At 42.4% G+C, this 19,901-nt stretch overlaps 1 protein-coding gene across 2 annotated transcripts in view; it reads right to left on the reverse strand.

The window, feature by feature from the left end:
* LOC311089673 (uncharacterized protein) overlaps positions 1 to 19,901 on the reverse strand; it is a 72,648-nt gene that overhangs the window by 27,356 nt on the left and 25,391 nt on the right. The window contains exons 1-3 of one of the 2 annotated variants that reach the window (XM_084124564.1): positions 19,238 to 19,354; positions 18,536 to 18,848; positions 18,094 to 18,438 (exon numbers count right to left, since the gene is read on the reverse strand). In XM_084124564.1, the coding sequence (XP_083980690.1) occupies positions 18,384 to 18,438; positions 18,536 to 18,848; positions 19,238 to 19,298 (429 nt within the window). In that variant the 5' untranslated portion in view covers positions 19,299 to 19,354 and the 3' untranslated portion in view covers positions 18,094 to 18,383. Of the gene's footprint in view, positions 1 to 18,093; positions 18,439 to 18,535; positions 18,849 to 19,237; positions 19,355 to 19,901 lie in introns of those variants that run through there. The other variant, XM_084124563.1, reaches the window with a different exon arrangement.

Raw genomic sequence — 19,901 nt, forward strand, 5'->3', positions numbered from 1 at the left:
TGTACGGATGCCGGAAGACCCGCACCACGCCTTATCACCCACAGGGGAACGGGGGGTGTGAACGTTTTAACCAGACGCTCCTGAGTCTGTTAGGGACATTGGATTCAGACCACCAAGGGTACTGGACGGACAGTTTACCGGCCCTGGTACAGGCCTACAATAATAGCATCCACAGCACAACGGGGTATGCCCCTACTTACCTGATGTTTGGGAGACATGTACGTCTGCCCACGGATCTGCTGTTAGGGACGGCTCCAGCTGAGGCCCCCGCCACCACCACCGAATGGGTACATCGACACCACCGCCAACTCCACTCTGCCTACGACAAGGTATCCAAACATCTCGATGTAGCAGCCAAGAAAAACAAGCGCTTGTACGACCGCACTGCCCGAGAGGCCCCTTTGTTGCCCGGAGAACGGGTGCTGGTGCGGGATAACCGGCGCCAAGGGAAGGGGAAACTTAGCGACCGGTGGGAGACCACTCCCTACGTAGTGGAGCAACAGCAGAGGCCTGACCAGCCCGTGTACACCATCCGTCCCGAGGGTAAGCCCGGCCCCGTGAGAGTCCTGCACCGAAACTTGCTGCGCCCCTGTCCCAATTACCCGAGACAAGAGCCAGAGGCGCTAGCACCTGTGGCCCCTGCACCACCTTGGGTGGGCTGGGCTATGATCCGTAGAGCCCCCACTCCGGAGCCAAGAGAGGAAGAACCCGCTGCCCCAGCTCGACGCTCCCAACGGGAGACCCGAGGAGTACCCCCTGCAAGATACGGAGAATGGGAGTCTGGGCCCCGTTCTCGGGACTAGAACGGATCCGGTGGGGGAGGGTGTCACCGGGTGAAAACCTGGCAAATCCAAAAAGATTCCTCATTGGTTCTAATTCTGGCTCTGTTGAGTGTTGGCCATAACGAGCGCCAGCTGAATCAAATCAGCTGCGCTTCATTGAAGCATGTGCTCAGGAAAAGGAGCATAAAAACGGAGTGTTTGAGCAGTGTGGGGCACGGGCAGGCAGCAGTGTGTGTTCTGACAACGGTGGTGAAATAAGAAGGCTGAAGGTTTAATGCCGGATCGGAGTTCTACTGTGAGATTCCCCGAGGCATGCTCATTTAGTGAGTTTTCTGAAGAAACCACAGACAGCAACGCAATGAAGTAAGTGAGAGAGAAAACCACTGCAGGATGTTGAGTGACTCACCGAGGAAAATGTGTGTGATCTTGTTGACAGAACGAAGCGTAGTAACTGAAACAGCTGGGAGGATCGTTGATGTGTTCATGCTGATCTTCTGAAAACATTATTCCTCGAGTCATCCACCCTACAGAGAGAAGAGAAACGAGTCGATTAATCACTGTGGAGATGAAGTGAGTTTGCAGTGTCTGAAAGAGTGAAGCGCACACGTGTGAAGATTTATAAGAGTGATTTATGCACAAGTGTGGTGAGATCAAACGACTGCGTTTCCTCTGAAACTTTGATGGATGAATATTGACTTATGACTGTGAAGATTCTTTCAAATTGATCTGTCTAAAGCTGTGTCCAGGTTCCCACTTGAGTGTATGGTGGGAGGAAAGAGCTCAACGCACCCCGAGTACCACACTCCACGAGCACTGTCTCTCACGTCCACGAAAGTCCAGTCTCACGAACTCTCCCAACGACGCCGCCCTGCTACGCACGGAACGAGAGTAAAGGCGGGTAAATTACCACGGTCCTGTCTCACTTGTTATTGCCTGATCCACCGTTACTGTCTGTCCCTCAGAAGAGGTGAGGAAGCTGCTGTCATTCGATCGGCTGTTCCATGAACACGTCCCCAAGCCGAGTCTGAGCACCGTCACTGTCTGTCCCTCCGAAGAGAAGAGGTGAGGAAGCTGCTGTCATTCGATCGGCTGTTCCATGAACACGTCCCCAAGCCGAGGCTGAGCACCGTCACTGTCTGTCCCTCCGAAGAGGTGAGGAAGCTGCTGTCATTCGATCGGCTGTTCCATGAACACGTCCCCAAGCCGAGTCTGAGCACCGTCACTGTCTGTCCCTCCGAAGAGGTGAGGAAGCTGCTGTCATTCGATCGGCTGTTCCATGAACACGTCCCCAAGCCGAGGCTGAGCACCGTCACTGTCAGTCCCTCCGAAGAGGTGAGGAAGCTGCTGTCATTCGATCGGCTGTTCCATGAACACGTCCCCAAGCCGAGTCTGAGCACCGTCACTGTCTGTCCCTCCGAAGAGGTGAGGAAGCTGCTGTCATTCGATCGGCTGTTCTATGAACACGTCCCCAAGCCGAGTCTGAGCACCGTCACTGTCTGTCCCTCCGAAGAGAAGAGGTGAGGAAGCTGCTGTCATTCGATCGGCTGTTCCATGAACACGTCCCCAAGCCGAGTCTGAGCACCGTCACTGTCTGTCCTTCAGAAGCGGTGGGGAAGCTGCTGTTCATTCGATCGGCTGTCCTAAGAACATCTTCACGAGCCGAATACTTACCTGCTCTGTCCGTGGGGAAAGCTGAAGGCGAGAAGCCTCGGTCCGTCCTACAGGTACATTTCGACGAGTCAAGGAAACGAGAAGAAGTTTCTGTCTGTCCCATAAGCACCTTTCTGACGAGTCGAAAAGACGAGAAGAAGCCATTGTCCCACCCACGAGCCAGTAGAGAAGAGGAATATTCCCCCCCCCAGTTCCTCTTCCCCAACTGGGTTCCAGCCACGAACATTCTCAGCACTGTTTTTATTCTTTTAAATTAATAAAAACCTACCTTTAAAAGTCATTCTGTTGTCTGCCTCTGGTGTCTGCTCCTCCGGAGTGTGGTAATTGTCCCTCGGCCCTAACATCGGTTACATATGTACTATACTAATATAAATATACAATCCAAAATTTACCTTACTTTATTCCTTAATCAAACATGCTCCCCTAACTCTTTACAGGGAAAAAAGTCTGTAGGGAAATACATTCTTAATGTTAGTTACACATAAAGAAGCTCCTGTGTGCGCATGTGTGAGTGAGTGAGCAGCAGGTGATGTCGCGTGGCAAAATTTATTAATTTATGGGAGAATTTTAAGTATTATTCGTGAAAAAATGGTAGAATTCAATTAAGAATTATTTTTGATTTTTGAATGGGCCAAATTTAAGTTGGCGTTACGCTCCAGTGGCATACTTTTTGATTCGATTGATTCCCCCTTTTTGTTTGATGGCGTCTGATACAACAAAGACGCCCGGAGCTTCAAACAAAAAAAAAAGAGTTGAGCCACCAAACAAACGACTAAACACGGAACTAGAAAGCAGTCCGGATAATTATTTTTCTTTTACGCCGGATATGGAGGGAATATTGAGCGAAATAAATGAGAAATTAAAGAAACTTGACAAGCTGGACTCAATGTCGGATGATATCAAAGATCTAAAAGAGACTGTGATCGCAAATGGGATATCACTGGAGCAGACACGCAAGGATCTTGAGTCTGTAAAAAAAAAGGTGAAGAACGTGCAGAGGTCTGTGAGAGATGTTACCAGGGAAAACCTCAAGCTGAAGGAAAAAATGCTGGAGATGACAGCGCGCTCAATGTGAGACAATTTGATATTCAGCGGTATCCCCGAGAAGAAAAACGAGAATGTGGAAGACGTGCTCAAAACCTTTTTTATCAACGAGCTGGGTATCAATAAGGAGATTGTTCAGAAGATTTCCTTCCTCAGAGTGCACAGACTCGGACCTGCGAGACTTAAGAAAGTTCATACTCGAACGCTGCAGTGGAGGAGCAGGCCAAACCAAGAGCCATCATCGCCTGCTTCGAGCACTACAGGTACAGAGAAATGGTCTTTGGGTTGGGACCAAAGCTCAAGGGTAAAAGCTATGGCATTAACCAGCAGTACCCTGTGGAGATTGTGGACAGACGAAAGATGGTAATTTCATTATTAAAACAAAACAATTCATTTCAGATTTTTTTCTTTTTAACACTGACTCAGCAAATCCACATATTGTTTGGGATGCATTTAAATGTGCTTTTCGAGGCCATGCTATAAAATTCTCTTCATGGAAATATAAACAAACTTGTAATAGAGAAATAATTTTATTAAATGAGGTGCACAACATTAAAAATCGCTTGGATACAAACAGATCTGATTGCATTGAGCAAGATTTACAAAAATTAGATGACAAAGAAAAATAATTAGAGAGGTTCTATCAGAATAAAATCAAAGGAATTATATATAGAACTAAAGCCAATTGGATGGAACAAGGTGAAAAATGTAATAAGTATTTTCTGCAACTCCAAAACAGAAATTATCCCAGAAAGAATATATAATTTTTTTTGAAAGATGACGGAACAAATGTTATTTCAACAAATGGCATTTTGGAAACATTGATGGAGTATTATAATGGGATATTTAATGAAGAGGCACCTCATTTATCTCATTTTTCATTATTTGAGCATATGGAAATGTATCCCCACCCAGAACTTACCAATGTTCAACAAAAATTATGTGAAGGTCTTGTTACTAAGAAAGAGTTATATGATGCAATTTGTTCCTTTCAAAATGGAAAAACACCAGGTTTAGATGGAATACCAGTGGAGGTATACAAAACATTCTTTACAGAGATCAAAGATTCTTTACTGGCATGCTACAATTACTCTTTTGAGATTGGTTGTCAATCAAATTCTCAAAAAGAAGGTTTAATTTCATTACTTTTGAAACATGACGTAGAGGGTCAGGACAAAGACCCTGTGAAATTAAAAAATTGGAGACCCCTTACACTTTTATGTTGTGATACACGTATTTTGGCCAAATGCTTAGCACTGAGATTAAAAAAAGTTATTCAGGCCTTAATACACCCTGATCAAACAGGTTTTTTAAAAGGACGCTTCATAGGCGATAACATTAGACGCCTGCTTGAAATAATGGATTATTATGATAAAGAAAATTTGCCTGGATTGATATTTATAGCTGATTTTGAGAAGGCTTTTGATACGATAAATTGGAATTTTATATATCAATGTCTAAACATTTACAACTTTGGTGAGAGTTTTATTAAATGGATTCATGTACTATATCAAAACCCTTGCAGTAAAATAATTAACAATGGGCATATTTCTGATAAAATTGCTCTATCTAAAGGAGTGAGAAGGCTGCCCCCTTTCAGCTTATTTATTTATTCTTTCCATTGAAATGTTGGCCATTAGAATAAGAAATAATGCAAATATTAAGGGATTGGAAGTGAATGGGTTAGAATCAAAGTCTTCCTTTTATGCAGATGATGCCTCATTTTACATAAAACCGGATGTTTTGTCATTAGATTCACTTATTACAGAATTGGATTCCTTTGCTTTACTTTCTGGATTAAAACCAAATTACGATAAATGCTCTATTCTTAGAATTGGATCTCTAAAAAGATCAAATCAATTTTCTTTTATTGTACCTATTCAATGCTCAGAAGGCCCTGTTAATCTTCTAGGTATACATATACCAGTAGATAAAGAGCTCCTTGTAAAGATTAATTTTGAGATAAAACTCCAAAAAATGAATACAATTCTTCAGGCTTGGAGAGGCAAATATCTTTCTATATTTGGAAAAGTAACTGTAATTAACTCATTGATACTTTCACAATTTACATACTTACTGCAAGCCTTACCTTCACCTGATACACTGTTCATGAAAATATATGAAAAGGTTATTTTTAATTTTTAATTTGGAATGGTAAAACTGACAAAATAAAACGTACATATGTGTATAATACACGTGAAAATGGAGGTTTAGGATTGAAGAGTCTTGCAACACTTGATATGGCCTTAAAAGGTGCTTGGATCCAACGATTATATAATAACCAACACTGGTTTTCATCTAAATTATTCATAGCGCAATGTGGTGCATCATCAATAGCCAAACTTTATCCTTGTTTTCAAATAGATCAAGAATCAAGAGTAACTTTGAATAATTTTTTCCCTGATCTCTCCCTTTTTTTTAGAGATTGTTTGTCTATGTGGTTTTGCTTTCAGTTTTCTACGCCAGATAATATATTAGAGATTAAACAGCAGATATTGTGGCTAAACTCAAATATTTGCATAGATAAAAAACCTGTATACTGGCAGTCTTTTTTAGATAATAATGTACTTTTTGTAAATGACTTACTGAATGATAAAGGAGATTTTCTTAGCTATGAATCCTTTACTTCAATATATGGAGACTTTTGTTCAAAATTACGGTATCTGCAGTTGATATCAGCAATTTCTCCAGCTTGGAAAACAATATTAATTGACTCAAATACACATCTAGGCATTTGCCATCCGGCAATAAAAAACTATAAATGGTTGGGACATAGAAAAGTTAATTTTGATATGTACACTTTCTTTGTATCATTTAAAAATACAGCAATTTCTCCATATTATTTTCATGATTACTGGAAGAGTATTTTTGATACTCCGCTTCCTTGGTTAAATATTTTTAAGAATTTGTACAAATCATCTTGTTCAACATATTTATGGGCCTTTCAAGTTAAAATTTTCTACAAGATTCTACCAACAAAGAAAATGTTAAAAATCTGGAGAATAACTGAGGATAAAAATTGCAGATATTGTGGAGAAGAAGAAGACATTTTACATTTGTTCTGGTATTGTCCAGATGTAGCTCGTTTTTGGCACAAGGTGGCAGCTTGGTTATATGAGCAAGGACTTATCTTACTAATGTCACCAATATATATAATTTGGGGTGTGCATGAAGAAGAAAACATGTTGTTAAATACCATTGTGCTTCTTGGTAAATATTTTATTTTCAAAAGAGAGAAACATATTAAATTAGAATTATTTGTTATGTTCCTAAAACATTATTATTTATTGACTAAGAATATGATAAAAGATAAAAGCAGGCCACAATCAGATAGTTGGCAAAAATGAGCATTTACAAAAAAATGGGATAAAGAACAATAAAGACCTATTTTTTATGCTTTTCAATCTTTTTTCTGTTTCTGGCTGTCATAGAGTTAATTTTCAGTGTAAATGTGAAAATGGCTGACATATTAAGGATGTATGTATTTTTTTGTTTTGTTTTTTGTTTTTTTTGTTTTCTGTATTACCTTTGTTGACTTGTTTTTTTTTTTTTTTCTGTTGTATATTGTTTTTCTTCTAAGAAAAAAAAAAAAAAAAAAAAAAAAAAAAAGAAGCTCCTTAACCCTCTGGAGTCTGGGGTGTTTTTGGGGTCCTTGAGATGTTCTGACATGCCCTGACATTTGTGCTTTTTTCAGTTACTTATAAACATATCAATGGCAAAAAAAAATTACACTCTATTTAGCACAAACAGGGCTACCATAATATGTGAGCCACATGTATGTACATGTTTTCATTTTTGAGAGAATAATGTTTATGCATGGTTATTGAAAAAACTAAAAATGAAAGTTTCTGAAATAAGGCCACAAAACACATACTAAATATGTGTCAATAAGACTTTTGACTAATGGATGTCCTCGCCTAGAGTTTTCTTCAAAATGATGTGAAAACCATCCTGCCTAATCATTCACATAAAACGATACATTGATTTAAGTTTTGCAAAACACTTTTAGTTTGGAAAGCCAATATGCGGATGGGGCGTAAACGATCATGCATATTTAGTAGTTCACACCTGATTAGACAATACCCCTGCATACTTAATGAGCCATTCATTCAGGTGTGTCACCTATAGCTAACTTAAATATACAAGCTTCATAAAAATGATCATTCTAGAAGAAAATTTCAGATGGCATTTAGAGGCTTTTGCATCTGAACTCTTCATATATATATATATATACACACTACCAAATTAGTTCACAGTTGGAGGCATCGCATTCTTTTTTTTTTTTCTTTTTTTTACAAATTGTGCTTGCAAATTGTATAATATCCAAGGTAAACATGTCTAGTAATTGTGCAGTTAATTCTCATACTGTATTTTCAGTTTTGGAATATTTATCCTCTCCACAAATTTGTCACTAATAAAACACAATACAAATTATTTAAAGAAAAAAATTATATTTACTTGTTTACATCTACCTTATAAATATATATTTTTTATTAAAAAGGTTACAATTACAACAATTCAAGTGTAATCTTTCTTTTTAAAAACTAAAGTATACAAAACGTATTATTTGATGACTTTATTTTTGATAATTTTTTATATTTTTCCTCATCTCAGTATAGAAATAGAGTTTGCTAAAAGCTGTTCATTCAATACAGCAGTATTTGAAAATCGATAATATTTTGTAAAATTACATTTATATTTGCATTTATGTCAAAACCTAGACACTTTATTTCAACATATTTCAGTCGATTTTTCTCATCTCAGTATAGCAATACAGTTTGCTAAAACATCATCATTCATTCAAACACGCGATTTAAATTTAAACTGTCTTTTTGTGAGCTGTGGTAAACAGCCCGCATCTATGCCGTTCATTCATTCATAAACCCAATTCACGTGAGAAGGAAAAAAACTTACTACACCATTCCTCAGCTCGCTCCTCGATATACCCGCACTTCTGAGGGACATTTTCCATTATTATTATTCCTCACAGCGCTGCGAGACGGTGTAAACAAGTAGGCTACAATGATCTGATTCAACTTGTTTTCTCGATCTGATATGGGGGCGTTCACAGTTTGCACGGACAGTCAAACAGTCATTTGCGTTTGAATAGCGCACGCTCTCCGAGGGCGGAGTCACATTACAAGTAATTAGATGAGATGAGAACGACTGACATCTCGCTCTTTTCTTACAGATTACATGAACTGAGAATATTTGTTTTTTATATAAATTACTTCATTTAAAAGAAGAGAATTCAAGCTTCATGCCTGTGTGTCTGTATGTCTGTTTGACTGAGTATTCGCTGAGTTACAGTTCATTTTCGGGCGCGTTTCAGAATGGACTACACGGACAGAGAGAAGGCAGAACTCGCTTCGTGTTTATTTTTCTTTATTTGGCAAAAAGCACAACACTTTGTTTTTATTGTGAGTATACACAAAAATAATACACATTTAACAGAATCGATTGATGTATGAAACTCCTATGGAAAATCAAAGTCAGAGTATTTATGAGTTTCTTTTACACTGATAAAACAAAAGCGAGCTGGTATCGCCGGCGATACCGTCGACCTCAGGGGGTTAAAGAAGATCAGTCAGCTCACCTGCGGCGTCCGGAGTGAAGACTCACCAGATAGTTCTCTATGAACCTGAAAGAGGCGCTCTCACTAACCAAGCCGAGGCTGGCCATCAGAACATCGGTCTCATCATGGGCCCACCCCAGGCCGGATGTAAGGGGCGCCTGGGGAGTCGGGAACAGAGGAGAGGGCAGTGATGTACTGAGGCCCTCAGGGGAGATGATCCATCACTGACGCTGTGAGTGCTTGCGCTGGATCACCTCCCTCAGGTGCCTCTTCTTGCGGGAGTCACCCTACTCCTCCATGGAGAGGACGCACGAGAGGCGACACTGGCTCTCTGGCCCTGTCCACGGTCCTCGGACTGAGAAGGACTCCCGCCTGCCTGGGCTTGGACCCGGATCTCAGCGGTATGCACATAGGCGTAATTTGCGTAATTCGCGTAATTTGCGGGTGGGGCGGGCCCAGAACCTCTGACACGCTTGGCAAAAGTTCTGCCACTGGACCATTTAAATACACGCTTAAAATAGTGTGTAAAGTAACAACATATATTAGACCTCATTAAACAACAAATTAAACCCAATCAATGTACTATTTAAATCGATTGCTGGACATCGTAATGTTATTGTACATACATCTGTTTTATGATTTAGCATTGTGATGTCTTGAGCGGTTTGGACGGCAGGGTTGGAGCTCTCACTGTCGACGCCTGCCCAGACACGAGATAGTTCGCAAACGTCTCGTCAATGGGCGGCATCGACACATGCCCATGCTCTCCGATCCCCTCAACATCAGCGAAACTAGCCCGCTGATGCCGGTGGATCCGGGCAGAGTATGAGTTCTTCCATGCCCTCTCGATCTCTGTGTGAAGATCAGGAAGGAATGGAAGACTCGCCTGAGCTGGTGGCCTATGGCCGGGGAGAAACCGATCGTCAAGCTTCCATAACATCATTAGTGCTGAGAGGGCTCAGGATCTCCCTGTCCGATGTGGTAAAGACTTTTCTTGTCTAGGTGTTAGTGGTTTTGGAGGGATCTGGTCCTGGTTTTGGGTGGTTTGGGTTAGGTTTTAGTGGTTTTGGAGGGGTCTGGTCCTGGTTTTGAGTGGTTTTGAGTGGTTTGGGTTAGGTTTTAGTGGTTTTGGAGGAGTCTGGTCCTGGTTTTGGGTGGTTTGGGTTAGGTTTTAGTGGTTTTGGAGGGGTCTGGTCCTGGTTTTGAGTGGTTTGGGTTAGGTTTTAGTGGTTTTGGAGGGGTCTGGTCCTGGTTTTGAGTGGTTTGGGTTAAGTTTTAGTGGTTTTGGTTGGGTCTGGTCCTGGTTTTGAGTGGTTTGGGTTAGGTTTTAGTGGTTTTGGTTGGGTCTGGTCCTGGTTTTGGGTGGTTTGGGTTAGGTTTTAGTGGTTTTGGAGGGGTCTGGTCCTGGTTTTGAGTGGTTTGGGTTAGGTTTTAGTGGTTTTGGAGGGGTCTGGTCCTGGTTTTTAGTGGTTTTGGGTGGTTTGGGTTAGGTTTTAGTGGTTTTGGAGGGGTCTGGTCCTGGTTTTGAGTGGTTTGGGTTATGTTTTAGTGGTTTTGGAGGGGTCTGGTCCTGGTTTTGGGTGGTTTGGATTAGGTTTTAGTGGTTTTGGAGGGGTCTGGTCCTGGTTTTGAGTGGTTTGGGTTAGGTTTTAGTGGTTTTGGAGGGGTCTGGTCCTGGTTTTGAGTGGTTTGGGTTAGGTTTTAGTGGTTTTGGAGGGGTCTGGTCCTGGTTTTTAGTGGTTTGGGTTATGTTTTAGTGGTTTTGGAGGGGTCTGGTCCTGGTTTTGAGTGGTTTGGGTTAGGTTTTAGTGGTACTGTTTTCCACCCCTTCTTTCTACCATAAGGACCATTTGTAGTTCATGAAAGTTTTAGCGTAAGTTCTGCCAGGAAGACTCAATCAGCGCATCATGTATTACCTCACTTCTAACCAATCATGTGCTAACACTCGCAGTATAAAAGATTGGTACTTACATTTGTCTGAGTTCGCAGATGCTGACGCTGCCAATTACCTCCATCCTCCCCACCACCACCAGGATGGTCCCTTCCTTTACCTCCCGGGGGTCGGCTGTGCCTGCCTTCGTCTTCAGCCAGGATATGCAGCTTCCACTACCTTCGCTGTTAATAAATATACGCTTGTTATATCAGTTTATCTCCCGAGTTTTTCTGGTAGAACTAAAGGCACAGAGGGGCTGATAGTGATCAAGGCCTGTAGGCAGAGATGTGTGTACTTCAGGGTCGATGAACTGTCACACCTTTAGTGCGGTGGGGAGAGTTGTAATCTGATTGGTCAGCTTGAACGTCTCTCATTTGGGTTAAAGTCACATGGTCAGGAAAGGATAAAACAAGATTGCAACTGTTGCTCTGTCTCTCTTCTTTGGGTCCCTTTCTTCTCTCTCTCTCTCTCTCTCTCTCTTTACCTCCTCTTACTCTCTACACACTCTCTCTCTCTCTCTCTCTCTCTCTCTCTCTCTCTCTCTCTCTCTCTACACTCTCTCTCTCTTTCCGATGCCAGAACCAGCAGAAGGGCAGTCTTTAAATTCATCAACTGGGTTCAGAGATGATCACGGCTCTATTGTGGTGAAACTGTGAATTCTCACACTCAGCAGTAACATGTTTCCAGACCTCAACAGTGAGATCACAGCTATGAAAACACTACGGAAATCATGTAATGTCACACTTAGAGCACAGCCCACTGACACCTCGCTGTAGAGAGAAATCTATTTATTATAAAAATTCTCATCATCTGGCAATGGAATTTTGCCAAATATTCCTTTCTTAAAATTAAACTGAACTAAAATATTCGTTATGAGAATGATCTAAAAGAGTAAAACTGTCCTCATTTTCTAGCCTGCACTGTGTTTCACAAACAACAGTCTATTTTAGCCCATTATGGCCCATGTCGGAAGTCACTTTTAGGAATTGAATGGCTTAGATCAGAACTATTTCACAATGACAGTATGTATGAAGCCAGAGTCAAAATTAATCTCTGAAAGTTTTGTCTGTTTTCTCACCTGAACTCTTGACAGTGTATGTGTCTGTGGTCTTGACTTTTATTTTATTTTCAATTGCTATTCGAATTTCACCATTTTATTTAAAACTACTTAAAGTTTCTATTTCACTTACAAGACTTTGTGGTTATTTTAGTCTGTTTATAAGCACACCAATATTGAGATAAGGGTTTATTGAAATAAAGTTAATAATATTCAGAGGCTACTTAGAGAGATCTAACAATAAACTAACCCAGGACCCCTCCCGCTTAAATCTAAGGGAGAGGGCGCTACATGTGTATATGTTAAAGTATCATGAACCATGTAATACACATGTTGGTGCTGTCACACTCCTGACAATCTGAGTGTGTAAATCATGCTAGAGTTGATATTTATTGACACTATACCACAGTTAAGTGTCTTTACATGTGTGTGAAACATGTCTGAGAAGTGCATATTGTGAACCGCACTGGCTCAACACACATCTACTCTGAGCACAAGGATATTCTTTTGCACACGAGAGCATTACTGTTAGTTTCACTTTCTTATTTTAGCAGTTTCCTGCATGCCGTTAAATTCTAGAAATCAATACATTATTAGTGATAAAATTGTTCTGTAACTTAAACGTTATCCACTATCCATGACTCCTGAATTATGAAACAGTTTTTAAAGTATTTTAAAGTAATTATTAGCAGTTCCAGTTTGGTCAAACAGAAAGTATTTGCACACACTACATGAGCGTCTCTAAAGAAGAGATTAATCTGTCTCAGGAAGTGTTTCTACACATGCAGGGGTGTCGCACCCATGGGGGATGTGGGTGTTTAAACACACACACTTTTCCCGGTGAGAGGGTTCAACACCCGTACTTTTTCTGCAGTTTTTCCGCAGTTTTGCACAAACGACTACAGTCGCTCCACCGTTTCTCTGGCCGCTCTCTGCGGCTGTCTCTCAAACATGACACCGGCTCTGAGTGTGGCCGGCTGATGAATGGCTGTTCTGCCTTAAGTCCCGCCTCTCTTGGTGTGTTAGATTTATCTGTCTATATATACACATATACATATTTATTTTTTTCATCAGGTGTAGTGGAGTATTTCCATGACGTGATGCACTTTTTAAACCAACCAGCCATCTGTGTGACACTTTTCCTTAAAAACACAGCATGCAGGGTAAATCCACACACACACACACACACACAGACAGCTAAACAGCTTTCTGAAGACAAAAGACCTGATGAGGAATACAGCAAGCAAGTCATCATGAAGAGGCAAAAACAACGCAAGAAGTGCTCAAAATACAAAGTTCAGGCACTGCTTAGAGTAGCATAAGTCAGACAAGGGAGGATTAAAAGAAAAGAAAATAATTATTTTGGGCCTATCAGGGCACCTGTGATGTCATCTGACTGCTGTAGCCAATCAGAAATCTAATTTCTTCTTCCTTGCACTGCTCGCCTAACACACATTTTCTTGCTGGATGAAGGACCTTCAACTAAACCTTGCTGAGACAGAACTGCTCCTGGTGTCGGCCAACCCAACACTTCATCGCAACTTCTCCATTCAGCTATTGATGATCAGTTGAACTTCACAGACCACAGTGCTAGAACTGCAGATTAGCCTTATATTAGGAGGATCAGGCCCTTCCTATCGGAGACGCATGTCACTCCTCTCCTCATAAACCTGCACTGGTTTCCAACAGCCGCTCGCACCAGATTCAAGGCCCTGATGTTTTCCTACAGAACAACCACTGGCTCTGCTCCTCTACACCTAAACTCACTACTCCAGACCGATGTGTCTCCAGAAGCTTGTGTTCTGCAAGTGAACGGTGTCTTGTGGTGCATCATCTCAAAGAGACACAGAATCACTTTCCCAGACCTTGGACTGTTCCTGCTGGAGGAACGACCTGCCGAACTCAACCTGAGCTGATGAGGCTTTAGCCATCTTCAAGAAACGGCTGAAAACGCATATATTTCATCAACACTCGACCCATTAATACTAACACTTACTATTCTATATTACGATACATTACGAGCTCATGAAGGGGAACAAACATCTCAGGAAAGGAGACTTATTAAACACAACTGCAGAGGTTTATTAAGAAAATTATAGCAATCATTCAAAATGAAAAAAGATGCTAAAAATAGGAATGAACAGACAAGATCCAAGAATCCTCAAATCAGCTCCATCACACAGAACAGAGAGAGATTATACAGTCTGAGTCTGTCCATTACTGTATTAATATTATATTTAAAGCAGTTTACATATGAAGCGCAAGAGAATGACTTTCAACACTGTAGGCAAATATATCCATAAAATCCATATAAATGAAAATAAATCTGGCCTTTTATTTGTAAAAAAAAACCCTTTTAATCTAAACTTGATTATGTCACTATAAGTGCTCAGAGTTTTTTCTCTGTTTTCTGAGAAGAAGAAAATAAAACAATGAACAATCCTCTGTAAGTTTTTGCTATTGTAAATATTGCTGCAGATTGGCTCTAAACTCATCAGTATTTTATTCTAATATTGTCGGCATCTCTATTTCCTCTGGGTGCTTCGAGTCCTTCCTCCCTGCAAAATAAAAGCATTGACTGACCTCTCGTATGTGTTTTTATCATGATTGCAGATTGTTCCAGATCAGATGAGTGTGAATCATCAGATTGTGTGCGGCTCAAAACTCACCAGCTCTTCTTGCACAGATGATCTGAAGAAGAATCACAGTAGGAGCAGCAAACACTGCGATCTCAACAATAATCACAATCACTGCAGGAAACATGAGAGGAAGAAGAGAAACTGTACATGACTGAAGTCAAGGGTATTCAACTATCAACAGTTATTGATGAAGCATTTACAGACTGACTGATAGTTTAATGTTATAAAGCTGTCAGTATAAATGAACGTGTCGTACCTCTGTATAATGATCCAGCAGTCACACTGACTTCAGTTTCTGATGCTGTATCAGCTGGATCTGTGGATCACGTCTGTTAGTTCAGTTCAACACATAATGCCACATATACACAACATCATCATCACATAATACTGGAGCTTCACATCACAGAAATGATGAATATGTGCACGAGTCTGTCATCTATTATCTTCTTACTTCACTCTCAAGCTGTCAGGAGGAGAATGGCAGTAGTTGAGAAGAGACTGTACTGTATTACTGTATAACTGTATTACTGTGTTACTGTATAATTTATTCCTGGTTTATATGAGAGTGAAACACAGTTGAGCTTCTGCAAATAAACCTTCAGCTTGAATGAAGGACATAAGTGTCACGGGGTGACGAAAACTTTAATTTTTCCTAATGTTCGCCGAGATTGCCTCCCGCCGGACCCATAACAACGGAACACCGGGCTAGTTCCGGGTTAGCGCAAAATCCCCGCGAATGAGGTGATCAGCCGAAATCGCCGGCAGCTGTGCACGAGGGGAGTGGAGCCCCGCGATTGGGACACGTTGCCATTTAGAGGAGGATAAAAGGAGAGAGTGGAGATCAGACAGGGGTGAAGTTGGGGGACGAGAGGTTTGGGACGATGTGAAGGCTGGGACAGGAGGCGTCTGGAGAGGGAAGTGTTTGGGGACAGGAAGTGTTTGGGGACAGGAAGTGTTTGGGGATTGGGTATCCCGGAAGGAGCGTGAGAGGTGGAGAAGAGGAAATGGGGCTGGCAAAGGGGCACGAGACAATCACACCCCTGCGCTGCGTCCAGCGGGCCTTCGGCGGGTCCGTAGGATGGGATGACCCTGTGCCCAGAAGATTCATTGTTTTAACCCTTTTAACCTATTTTTATGTTCAATCAAACACTGTTCTTGTGAAGTCTCTGTGTCTGTCCTCCTTGCCTGACCTCGGTCCGACTCCCCAAGGGTGGTAACGGGTTCCAGGGGGTGGGCGCCGCCCGATCGGCCCGCCCCGACCTGTGACATAATTTGGCGTAAGTCGGCAGGATTCCGCCTTGGGTTTGAGTAGACCGAGGCAGAGCGAGGGCAGGCGAAGATGCACCGATGGGTCACCCACATGTCACGTCCATCAAAATTGAGTAACCATTTTTTTCCTCTTCTCTTCTCCCCTTGCCCCCAAGATGATCCCAGCGGACAATTTAGCCTCCGGCACGGTACGGAGACTGGGTAGAGCCACCACGTTCTAGGGACTAGAACGGTTTGGTGGGGGGGTATGTCACGGGGTGACGAAAAATTTAATTTTTCCCTTGTAAGGCGGAACTAATGTTCGCCGAGATTGCCTCCCGCCGGACCCATAACAACGGAACACCGGGCTAGTTCCGGGTTAGCACAAAATCCCCGCGAATGAGGTGATCAGCCGAAATCGCCAGCAGCTGTGCACGAGGGGAGTGGAGCCCCGCGATTGGGACACGTTGCCATTTAGAGGAGGATAAAAGGAGAGAGTGGAGATCAGACAGGGGTGAAGTTGGGGGACGAGAGGTTTGGGACGATGTGAAGGCTGGGACAGGAGGCGTCTGGAGAGGGAAGTGTTTGGGGACAGGAAGTGTTTGGGGATTGGGTATCCCGGAAGGAGCGTGAGCGGTGGAGAAGAGGAAATGGGGCTGGCAAAGGGGCACGAGACTGTGAGTTCGGGAGAAAGAGCATGTTGACTCAATTGGAGGAAGGAAATCGCTTGACAGTGGGATCGTTGGTGAGAGACTGTGAGTAGTCCAAACAATCTTCATCTTCTCTCTCGTGTCGATGGGACTCCCTGATGTGCATGTCAGGTCAGAGAATGGGCGACGGCCATCCATGTATGTAATTTCCACTGAGTGCTGAACTGCAGTGATGGAGTGATGTGATGCACGTTCTTGATGTGTGAAGTGTGAACTTAAACCCGCTGGATGTCCATTATTTACCTGAATGTCTATCACGTTCTGAGACGTAAGAAGAAGCTAACACTGTTGTACTCCACAGATGTTTGAGTGTACTATCTAACTGCCGTTGTGAAGAGGGACACATAGGTGAATGACGCACCGACTGCTTTGCAGAAAATTCCTCCAGCCGTAAGCTCTCTGTCTGTCGTTGCTGAAGAAGAGGATTACGTGCTTGTATATTTACCTGTCTGCTTTACAGTAAACGTCCCCCGCCGTAAGGTCTGTGCCGCCAGCTCCTCCAGAGGATTCCGTACCGGAAGACTCGCCGACTGCTTTGCAGCGATTCCTCCAGCCGTAAGTTCTCTGTCTGTCATTGAGTGGAGAAGAGGATTACGTGTCTGTATTCTCACCTGACTGCTTTGCAGTGAAGCTCCTCAGCCGCAAGTCCTCTGTCTGTCACGGGTCGAAGAAGAGGATTACGTGCCTGCATACTCATCGACTGCTTTGCAGTGAAACTCCCCAGCCGTAAGTCCTCTGTCTGTCATGGGATGAAAGGGATTACGCGCTTGTACATTCACCTGACTGCTTGGCAGTGAAGCTCCTCGGCCGTAAGTTCCCCCTCCGTCCTCCGTAGAAGAAGGGAGTATGTTACCGGAAGTACCCACCTGGATCGTCCTGCAGCAGCCTCCCTTCAGCCGTGAGCCCCGACCCGTCGCTTCACGGGAAGACGGCGGAGCCGCTCACCAGAGCACCCCCTGCGCTGCGTCCAGCGGGCCTTCGGCGGGTCCGTAGGATGGGACGACCCTGTGCCCAGAAGATTCATTGTTTTAACCCTTTTAACCTATTTTTATGTTCAATAAAACACTGTTCTTGTGAAGTCTCTGTGTCTGTCCTCCTTGCCTGACCTCGGTCCGACTCCCCAAGGGTGGTAACGGGTTCCAGGGGGTGGGCGCCGCCCGATCGGCCCGCCCCGACCTGTGACATAAGCCTTATAATTCCTAAAGCCGACCTCCTACATGGGTCATACTAGGCTTTAATACACTCGTCTGATTTATGCAATATATCATGTATGACCCATGTAGGAGGCCAATATTGGGGATTATAAGGATTGTTATGCAGTTTATGACTTTGACCACTAATATTTTACAACTCCAAAACGTATGACGCATCAGAAAGAGTAGAGCCAATCTGTGGAAGTTTTCACAAATCTGTCAGAAAAGAGTGTTTTCTCACCTGAATACTTGACAGTGAATCTGACTGAGGTCTCGAGTTGATCTCTGCGAGTAAGCTGACATCTCCACTCTCTGTTGTCGTCTTCATTCAGGAGTGTTGTAGTCAGAGTGAGGATACAGCGATATTGATCTGATGATGATAATAATATCTGATATCTGGAGTCTGTCTTCAGATCAACACCAGCCTGATTCACCCACAACAGCTCAACTCCCACAGAACGGACCAAATAATCACAGGAGAATGTAGAATACAACTGACAGGAGAGAGTCACAGAGCGGCCTGGACTGATCTCAGTCTGTGAGGATGATGATGATGAAGATGATGATGATGATGGAGACACTGAAACTGAAGACAAGACACAAATCACAGACTCTTCAATCATCATCTGAGTTTAAAGGGAGAATCTGCCCTTTTTAAATTGATCCCATAATCATAAACTTACCATGAAGAACATACAGAAAAAGCACCAAGTCCTTGTTGTTCTCCATTCACATATTGTCTGCAGATGTATAATCCATAATCTTCTCCTGTGACGTTCTTGATGTTCAGAGAGCAGTCAGACTCCAGACTCAGTCTCTCATGTCTCTCTGTGTCTTTATTCTTTATCCCTCCAGTAATCAGTTCAACTCTCCCTGAATGACTGAATCTGTTATCGTAGGTCCATGTAGTTGATTTGCAGTCAGAAAGAGTTTTATTACAGGACAGAGAGACATTTTCACCAGAACTGATGAACACATGATCATATCCACTGGTTCCTGAAACACAGTATATCTCAGTGATCATTATGATATATATTAATAAATGAAACATAAAACACACCAGCATAAAAAGCAGAAGTTTTAAATCATAGTATTTTTCCTGACTTAAAGCAAACAACACACTCTCCAGAATAAACTATCAGTCTTTATCAGAGAGCTGTTCAAATCACTGACACACTCTTAATATGAAGATAATTCTTCATCATCAGATGTTTGAGTGACACTATGTCCAGTATCAGGAATAATACAGTATGATCTGTGTGTATCAATACACAACTCTGAGATCACAACGTGAATGTGTGCAATAATAAACTGAGCATGTTCAAATGAACTCTTTCCAGACTAATTCCACTAAATGTCTTTAGAGAAAATACAGATTTCTTTACCTGTGAGAAGTGAAGAGAGAATGATCAGTCCCAGCAGACACAGATCACACTTATCAGCCATTTTCTGTTTCTGTCAGTCTCCCTCTGCATTATATATAGTTACAGCTCCTCCTTTAAACATCATCAGCTCCTCCTGTGGTTATTAACTTCCTCTCATCTGACCAACCAACCATCACTGGTGAAATAAACATAAAGCCTAATGTTGCAGTGCATGATGGGAACCACCAATCAAAGCTCATCCATGTCTCCCAAAATAATCATTATTGCTAATATAGCATATAACTGTTGAGCTGAGTGAATCTGAAGGTAGTGATGGTGAGATGAAGCTTCATGAAGCTTTAAAGCTTTCCAGCCTGATGTGTGTAAAAGTGGTTGATTTCTCCAGGTTTCGAATGCACACAGCGACACCTGCTGGTCAATGCTAATATCGTGCAGAACAAAAAATCCTCACACTGTAAACCCTAACGCTCAAAATAATTAATTGGTTTGAGTAGGACAAAGAAAAAAGGAGGAAAAACGTGAACAGAGAATTAAACAGCATGCAATGGAAAGTCACCTCAAAGCAAACGTGAAATGTTCAAGATGTGGTTACCAACATGAACACAAAAAATGCCCAGCTTATGGACAAATTTGCAAAGCATGCAACAAAAGAAACCACTTTGTG

This window comes from Abramis brama (genome assembly GCF_963993115.1).
Source record: "Abramis brama genome assembly, chromosome: 1".
In the NCBI taxonomy this organism is placed as follows: Eukaryota; Metazoa; Chordata; class Actinopteri; order Cypriniformes; family Leuciscidae; genus Abramis; species Abramis brama.